Here is a 9,821-nt window from a genome sequence, read left to right as displayed (position 1 = left end):
GAAAATAGAAGTCAATTTAATTTTATTCATGACATAATTAGGTAAATAAATCATATTCGCATTGTGTAAACATTTTAACTTTATCACAACCACAAAAATGTAGACTAGGCCTAGGCCTGGTCTGTAGCATGTTAAATATGTAATAAAATACTCGATGCCTACCTAGCGAGCTAGGTCTGCATGAAACAGGCCTAGGGCCTATGGCCTAGATGATATCAATCGGTCTGGGCGAAAGTAACCTTCCACACACAAGAAGTGGCCATGTGGACGGCAGCAGTCATCAAATTCCCTGCCAGGCAGGGCTAGCCTACTAGGCCTAGGCTATGACTATATTAAGCATACTCGATGCCTACCATTACTGATTTGGTGTGTTAAATATTGTTTATTAGTGTCTAACCTGTTGTTGATTATTAAAATGCATTGTTATAAAATCACCAATATCAGTCTTTTTATCATCAGCGTCCATGACGACGACGGAAAAAAACACAGCAGCAGTAAATTAATCAATTTTTTAAGTGAGCCCTCTATAGTTGTATCTTTAAAAAACTTTTTCGAAGTTTATGAACAAACTTTTTTTTAACACTTCGAATTTGGTTTTAAAAATATAATCAACTGGATACATAATTACTATTATTTATGTCGGTAATTTATTTTTCAATTGTTACCATGTTGTAAAAATTACAATATTATTTTCGTCGTTTTTCATGCCTATGTTTCCATAGACATAGTATCGTAGCAACTTAGTGTCAATGACGCGCGTGTACATTCTAGATCTGGAGTGTTTTGATGATTCTTTTGTTATTGTTCTTTTTCACTGCACTTTTGCTATTTTTAACTCTATAAAATAAGACGTGTACATTTTGTTTCTCGTTTCAAATTTAGTCTTACTTTTTTTATATTCAATTACCTTATATTTTTAAAATCCAATCATGCCACAAGAAATTGAAAAGGTAAGAATAATATGTTTACGTATACGCGCGCCGCTTCTGAATGTAATTTTTACATACGTACCTAGTCTAATAGTAATACCTAATAATTATGCTATGCGTTGCTGGGCCTATTGATTTGTAGTATGTCAGCCGGGACCGGGTCTTAAGGCTCATTTACACTAAATAGGACGATAACGATCGACGATAAATATATAGGCCTAAGCATGCATTGTTTTTTTACATAAAACAAAAGAAATTATAAAGGTTTCCGTTCTAGCCTACTAGCCTAGCTAGGCCTAGCCTAGGCATAGTAGGCTACAACTATTTGATAGGCCTAAGGCCCGGTCACACCTAGGCCTAATAGGCCTAGGCCTAACCGATAACTATCGGACGTGAAATATCGGTGTATATTATAAAGTGTGACCGGGCCTCTAATCATTTATGCTGTAGGCCCTATATAAAATATAATAGGTTATTTAATAATAATAAATAAATAGCCTAGGGCCTAGGCCTAGGCTAATATTTTAAAAATTCCAATCAAATGACGTCATGATAAATAAAAACAATAAAAATTAAAATCGTTGTTTAGTTTAGTTTAGTTATAATGGGAAAGTTTAGGCGATGCCTTTTTAACCCCATATCAACTAGGCTACATTGTGTCGATGCGATTCTTGAAGGTGTTTTAGTGGTCTCAGAATTGACAACGTCGCACAGTGGGCCAGAATCAATTCAAAGTGTGCCAAAAGTCCAAAATGGTAAATGTGGCATTCCGAACTTTTTAATATTGGATTAGGAAGAAGACATCTTAAATTATATAAATCCACTAATAATTTTATTTTTTGTAAATTTTAATAGTGTCTTGTAACCATGGAAACTTGAAGAAACTTACTTCACTTAAAATGAGCAAAAACAACAGTTTTGATAAATTCGCTGTTATTTTTTCTAGAAAAAAGCAATGGATTTCATACTGCATGAAATTGTTGTCTGTTATTAATGATATTAGGCAGTAAAATAACATTTTCGATTATTGCTTTATTTTCGGGTTAAAAGTCACAAAATATAGCCCAAAAATACCACCACTAAAATAGTTTGGATTCGCGTAGATTCGCGCGCTAATTTTGACATTAATATTTTGAGTAAACTTGAGCTTTACGTTAATACCAAATTTGGCTGCGAAAATTTGCGACATTGCATATAGGAAGCTATTTAAATGTACCGTTTTAAAATAAATTTATAATGAATTTTCATTGACACATCGATGTACCGCAATCGCACGAATTTGACGAAGAGACCTTTCCACGACGCGTCTGTATTGGAAAATAGAATGCTACCAGTGTGAGAATAAGCATTCATAAATGTAGGTACAGGTAACATGGCCTCCATATCAAAATACAACCTTTAAAGCTGTCCATTCGGCTGGTTTAATTACCAACATTGAACTAGCCTGCAATGTATGTTTACGTGAATTGCGTTTACATTACAATGTAAGGAATGACGAGAACATACCAAAAGAACTTTTGGAGTATACTACTAAAACTATCAAACCATTTTCTTTATTATTTACGAAGAAGATGGTACAAGTATGGCCGTCACAAGGTTCATTTCATCAGGTATTATTAGTCAGAGAACTAGAAGAACTTCTCTATGCTGCTTCACAAGGCGTCTATAAGCAAAATTCACATTTAAAATATGTGCTGAAGTTTGCAATGCTAACACCATTAAGACCAGCTAAAATAAGAAAGTTAATATCCGAAAAAAAACAGAAGCGATCAAGTTTACAAGTGAAAAAGCTTTGTCACTTTTAGCTAGTTGAAAGTGATATGACAAAACAGTCATACCAAACAGGTTTGTGGAACGTGAGGGAAGCTAGCATAGATGCTACGTAAATAATATAACGGTTAAAGAAGATTCGGCAAGAGTACCCCCTCAAAGCTTGCTGGACCAAACTGCACTTCGAATTGTTCAGTAAAAAAAAGAAGAAATTAAAGAAGTAGTTGAACATAAAGATACTTCCTCGTGATTTTGCCGACCTTTACACCTGAAATTCAATATATTATTTGATATAGATTAACTATGAACTGGCTGCCGATGAAAACAGAAAAGACAACATCTAAATACACTACAATTTACAATTCACCATAGTTGACCAAAAGGTCGTGAATGCTTTGACTGAAACCAAGTATTCAATGCGATGTTATACATGTGGAGCTATACTCCAAAACAGTTTAATGATTTGGATAAACTCCCATCGTCAAGTGAAGAAGCCTACAGCTATGGCTCTCGCCACTACACAAATGGAGTAGGTGCTTTGAAATGCTAATTCATATTGGTACAGAATGCCATTAAAAAAAGTGGCGTATTTCGTCTGATAGTGAAAAAGCCATCGTTGCCGATATGAAGAAAAGAAATACACGATCGATTTAAAAAAGATATAGGAATGAAAGTAGATGAACTTAAACAAGGTTCAGGAAAACAATGGAAACATAGCTTGCAGAGCTAGCTCTCCAGGAAAAGGAGACTTTCGCTGAAATTTGCGGGTTGGATGTAATAAAATCTAGTACGTGTTTAGACCCTTTACAATTTAAGGACTACTGCCGAAAAACAGCAGAGTTATATATACAACTCTATCCATGGTATAAAATGCCAGTGAGTGTACATGTTCTCCTAGTTCATGGTTCATCAATTATTTCGAGTTCTGTATTACTGATAGGTATGATGAGCGAAGAGTCTATCAACGAAAACATACAATGAAAACAACAACATAAGTGATGTATTTCAGTCATTTAAACCCTTATTTGTAACATGCAATAAAAACCTATTCTCAATATTAATATTATTCACACAATCAGAAAACAGTATTTGTAATGACATTATACTGATGAAGATGGTTTCATTGAACTCTGTGGATCTTTAAATAATTTAAGTACGTTTTAATCACGGATGCAATTTAATCACACATTAAAGTCATCTAATCAAAAATTATTATTTTATGACGTCTAATATATTAAGAAAATGTTCCAGTTGGATTTATTGGGTGTAATAGAAACCCTTACACTTTCAATAATGAATGTAATATCAATCGACATAAGAATTACAAGCACATTCGCCTCAACCAATCAGAAAACACCATTTGTATTACGTCATACCTATTTAAAAATACTTCCATTAAATTCTACGGGTCTGAAAACCCATTAGATCCTTTAAAAATTAAGGTAATCAGTATTTATTTATGCGGATGGACTTTTGGCACACTTTGAACCAATTCTGGCCCACTGTGCGTCGGCTGGTAAACTGTTCCAATGTCACGATATTGCTCTTACTAGGATAATCATGACGTCATTTGATTGGACGTGTGAAAATGTCATTTTTATCAAATAAAAGGAAGCATAGCCTACTAAGCCTAGGGCGCGCCTAGGCTAGATGGGTATTCTATAGTTCTAATGAAAAGTTTTAGGCCTATAATATTTCGTTAGTTTTATGTATGGAAAATGCATCTAGGCCTAGGCCTATATGCCTATTTGTATATTTATCGTTGATCGTTATCGTCTCTTGGTGTAAATGGGCCTTTAGATTGGTTTAATGTCAATTGGTGGTGACTGCCACTTTGCGCAGAAGACTATATATCTATGGTAGGCAATGCTTTTCTAATTGATTGTAAATTTACAATTTCAGAGTTTTTACGTTAGCAGTGAAAATTTTAAATTTCATGGAGACGAAATCTCCGAACAGAGAGATAAGGTAAGAAAGGCAATTACACTTTCATTCTTTTGTTTTGTTTCACAAGCTATACCGACAAAGATATTTCTAAGTTGATTGATTTAATAGTTTTATAAATTTACATCCGGGTCACGATTCATGACTTTCAATTAGGAGGAGCGATGAACAAAAATGACAAACGCTATTACTATAGGCTTTGGGTCATATGGGTTTTTGGTTGAATTTAATGGTTTATTTGGTCTTTTTTTAAGCGACATTTTTTTTTCTACAGAAGTGATTAACTTTATTTATTAAAACTGCAAAATGACATAGGCTATTTAATCAAGTCTTTTTTAAAAATTAATCTTCATTTTTCATGTTTTGTCGGACAATACATGAAAGATCCTAAATGTTTGCTAGGCCTACTTTACATAGTTATTAATTCATTTAGGTGAAATCTGTCTGCTGTGCTATAATGCAGGAACAGTTGAATCTTCTACACATGGAATTTACAATTGCCAGCAATGGCACAATTCACTTCCTCGTAAGAGGAGAAAAACAACGCGTAGAAGTAACAGTGGGTATGCTTCAAAGACGTCTGACCGGTGTAAGTTTTTTTCTTCTTTCCTATCAATTCAGAATTTATAGGTCTACTTCCATTAAAACTAAACGCCAAGGAAAGAAAGTTGTGGATAAAATTGATTGTAAAAAAAGTCAATGACAAAAATTCGTACGCCCGTATTCTTGAACCGGACTTTAGTAAAAAGTAAAAAAGTGCTAATTCGAGCAATTACTTCAAATGCGATTCATAAAAGAAGTTTGCAGTTCGAATTTAATAAGTCAGGCTTTTAGGTGACGTTTGTCAGGCAAGATTTAAAATGTGTTGATCGATTTTGTTGATAATTTACGAGCAGAAAAAACGACGCCAACAACAACAACCCAGTTCAGTGCAGTGTTCAGTGGTGTTTTTTAAAAAGTTCTGCGTAACAGTAGACCTTACCTGTCCATCTCGTTGGTTTTATTCAGCTGCTATAATGAGTACTAAATGTAATAGGCTATGAGATTTTATCAACGTTTTCTACTGCTTTTTTGTATCATGTATATTGTCTATGTATAAGTTGATGATGATTTGCAACGCCGATGTTGATTTTATTACGTTTATGGTCACTAGTTTTAATAACGTTGTATTTTAAACAGGACCGGAATCCGTGTCCAACAGAATGTCCAGAAGGTGTAGCAACCCTCACTCTAGACAACTTGAAGACACATAACAAACAACTGGAGGAACACCGAGAGTTTGGATGCAGGCCATGTGATCGAGTTTACTGGAGACACGTATTTGCTTATAAACCTGTATCTAGGTAATTAGTAGATTCTAAACTGGCAACATTCTAGTTTGCTTACTGTGAAGCGTCTTTCACACCTCCTCCGGTCCGGCTCCGGTGGGGCTACGTTCCGGCTCGGCTCTGGAAAATAAAATCTCATCTCAAAACTGGGTTCATATTCACCGTATCATTTTAAGTGAACCTAAAATTATTATTAAATCAATGATCAGTTCTATCACCTCAAATCACAATAACAAAACACCGCATTAGCATAATAGATCACGATATTATTTCTATTTGAACAGTTCAACACGCTAATTTTAAAAATAAGAAAGTATCATATATATACTGTAGTTGAAAAAAGAGGAAACTAACCACAACTAGCTAGATATATATTGCAAAAGCGCAAAGTGTAAAGATTGAAATCACAATAAATTACTATATTTACGAAACTGCAAAATTTATCGGAAAAGTATCGAATATGTTTATTTATTTATCATTAAACAGGTGTCCGAACTGTAAAGTTCGCTACAATGCAATTCCCAAAGAGCTTGAATACGGATGGTGTGAGTACAATTGCAGCAAGTGCGGCAATCAGTTCACCAGTCGAGGTCAAGCAGGAATCCCCGTAGCATGCTATACATGCAAAAATACGGTAAGATAGTCTTCGCAGATATAGTATATAGCCAAAACAATCTTCCTCTCATTGATGATGTTTTTATAATAGAATCTTCTAAAAGAGGTTGTCAATAAGTGGAATGTTTTTGCTGTGTAGTGAGATTTAAAGTGCCTATTGAAATACTGTATTCGTTTTGTACCTTTTTCTTTACTAATATAAAATCTTCATCTTCTAAAATGTCAGTACTATTCTTAATTTCAGAACATTAACAAATCTTTCAATTAATTTAGTTACCTTTAGTTCTAATTGTATAATATCTTGTTAAATCCTAAGCGTTGGTTTTTACCTTAGCAAATAGGTACATCTTGGCCTACCAATTTAAAATCTTCATCTTCTAAATTATTCCATGGGATTTAGACTTTTAAATCAAACTAATTGCATGAAATGTCTTCTTTAGACCCTACTGAACACATCAAGGTCAATAATGTTAGAAATAGCACTTCCATTCATTTTTGGACAAACTTTTTTTATTAAAGCGAATTTAAAAACATATATTCTAAAGATTTTGACACCTAGCGGTTTCCAAGATACAGAGTTATTAAAAATGGCCGCCATTTTAAATTATGCAAATTAGGCCAATTTCTAACATTGATAAATGTGTTCAGTAGGGTCTAAAGAACACATTTCATAAAAAAACCATTTTCTTGCAATTTGTGTCCAAAAAGGGTAATTTTTTAGCTAAACAGATTAGATTAAGAATTGTGAATAGTGAAAACGATAGGTGTACCACGAACTATTTGTTCCGATATTCAAATATCTACACCAAGTGAGAAAAAATCCTATTTTAGTTTGATTTTCCGGTTTTGTGTTATTTGTTGTTGTATATATACAGTAGTATATATACAGCAGTATATATACAGCAGTATATATACAGCAGTATATATACAGCAGTATATATACAGCAGTATATATACAGCAGTATATATACAGCAGTATATATACAGCAGTATATATACAGTAGTATATATACAGTAGTATATATACAGTAGTATATATACAGTAGTATATATACAGTAGTATATATACAGCAGTATATATACAGCAGTATATATACAGCAGTATATATACAGTAGTATATATACAGCAGTATATATACAGCAGTATATATACAGCAGTATATATACAGCAGTATATATACAGCAGTATATATACAGCAGTATATATACAGCAGTATATATACAGCAGTATATATACAGTAGTATATATACAGTAGTATATATACAGTAGTATATATACAGTAGTATATACTCAGTAGTATATATACAGTAGTATATATTCAGTAGTATATATACAGTAGTATATATTCAGTAGTATATATTCAGTAGTATATACAGTAGTATATATACAGTAGTATATATTCAGTAGTATATATCGAATATTTATTCTGAAATAAAGTGATCAAATAAAATCCCATTGACTAAAATGTCAGTAGAAAGGAAGTAGTTTAAAGAGCCTACTAAAATATCGCTTAACAGATTATTATGTAGGGTATACATCTTAACGAATTTAAATTCTTTATCTTCTAAAATTCAGTACCGGAAGTCAATATAATATGAACATTAAACAACTATTTCAATTAACCTATTACCGTTTTCAGGTGATTTGTTAACCCGCTAAAATAGGTACATTGAGTAAAAGACAAATTAGAATTCAATTACACCGTACAAAAACGTATAATTATGCGTTATATCTTGCTAAGAGAACGTTAATGATAACTAAAGTTGTATTGATGATTTTGTGTTAACCAATGATTTTTTGTTGTAATACTGTTCCTTTTTATTTGTTTCAGTACAACGATCCAGACGATTTTGAGGTAATTAACACGTTTAACCTTAATTTTTAACACCATCCGATTTAGTGCTTTGTAACTTGTATTTCTCTTGTGGCAACCATTTTTTGTTTGTTTCTAATACCTTGATTCTTAAGAGTTTATTTATTCAGTAAGCAAGCGTTTGAAATAATTACAACACCATTGACAAACAGTAATTTCACAAAGGAACATGAACGCCTTGTTTACCAGGAGTGGCAAGAAAAGTCTTGAAAAATTGCACACAATAAAAATGAAAACAAATTCCTAAAAATGAACAATACACTAATACTAAGTGCATTTATGACTTCAAAAACCACCTAGCTAAAAACCTACCTAGACATGTATATATACTTGTACTTGACTTGTAGTTTCAGCTGCATTAACATGATGTGTCTACAAGATTATACTCGCTTCTAAATTAAGCCAATAACTCCAGTTAGCAATGGAAGAATGCTCTTTATATACAGCTCATACACACTCTCTTACCTGCTATTTTCTGTTTTCCAGGTGTATCCATCGCGTATTGGACCTAAGAACTTGAACCGTTCTTCCAGGACGCCTCGTCAATACACACACGCCTGTATTGAATGCAACAACGGCAGCATTCGACCATGTCCAGGTTTTGTTAAAGTAATAGTTGCAAGCACGCCACATGTAAGCACGGGGTCCACGTGCTCTACATTCCTTACACAAGCCACAGATTCCACGTACTTTAATATGCTAGATTAAAGCCATTTGGTTCGATTGTTATGAAGAATGGCACGTAAACAGTTATTTTTTTATGTTTTAAATCTGGTACAGAACCAACGATTCTGCAGGAAAAATGAGAGAAATCGAAGCTCGTTTAAAATGTATACATGACAGTAACGAACATATTTTTTATTCCTTGATAATTTGTTATTTTATGAGACATTTCTATTGTATTAATATACAGAATGGTAAAACTAAACAATTTAGTGCAATAAATATCATTACAACCTCACAATAACATTCTTTGTAGTTTTGAATAATGTTTCAGTTCCGTAATCGCATTTGTTTTGTAGACTTATCGACCAATTGTAAGTTTTACCATAACTTCCATGCGAATAGCCTATAGTAACTTTCCTTGACGATAAGACGGTTAAAGATCCACTTTCCCGCTTGCTACCGATATAGTTTCACAACCAAACTCGGCTAAACTTACTGATTCAAACACGTGCTTTTTGCTTTGCACGGTTGTGGTAAAACTCACCAAACCAAAACAAGAAGTCTGATTGCGGTTTTGAGATCTACGTTTTTTTCTTCATATGGGAATAGTTACAAAAAGAAAACCATTTTACTATGCAGAAATGTTGCTGGCGAATGTTCTTTTGACATTTTGGGTCAAAACACTATATGAAATA

At 33.2% G+C, this 9,821-nt stretch overlaps 1 protein-coding gene across 1 annotated transcript; it reads left to right on the top strand.

The window, feature by feature from the left end:
* Nucleotides 1-798: 798 nt before the first annotated feature.
* Nucleotides 799-9,416, top strand: LOC140039808 (shiftless antiviral inhibitor of ribosomal frameshifting protein-like). Its single transcript, XM_072085405.1, has 7 exons — nt 799-950; nt 4,602-4,667; nt 5,077-5,232; nt 5,823-5,986; nt 6,458-6,605; nt 8,419-8,442; nt 8,947-9,416. The coding sequence occupies exons 1-7, from the start codon at nt 930-932 to the stop codon at nt 9,166-9,168; spliced, it is 801 nt and encodes a 266-aa protein (XP_071941506.1). The 5' UTR covers nt 799-929; the 3' UTR covers nt 9,169-9,416.
* The last annotated feature ends 405 nt before the right edge of the window (nt 9,417-9,821 follow it).

This window comes from Antedon mediterranea, chromosome 2 (assembly GCF_964355755.1).
Source record: "Antedon mediterranea chromosome 2, ecAntMedi1.1, whole genome shotgun sequence".
Taxonomy (NCBI): Eukaryota; Metazoa; Echinodermata; class Crinoidea; order Comatulida; family Antedonidae; genus Antedon; species Antedon mediterranea.
Note: the sequence above shows the minus strand (reverse complement) of the source record. Positions and strands in the feature narration are given on the sequence as shown.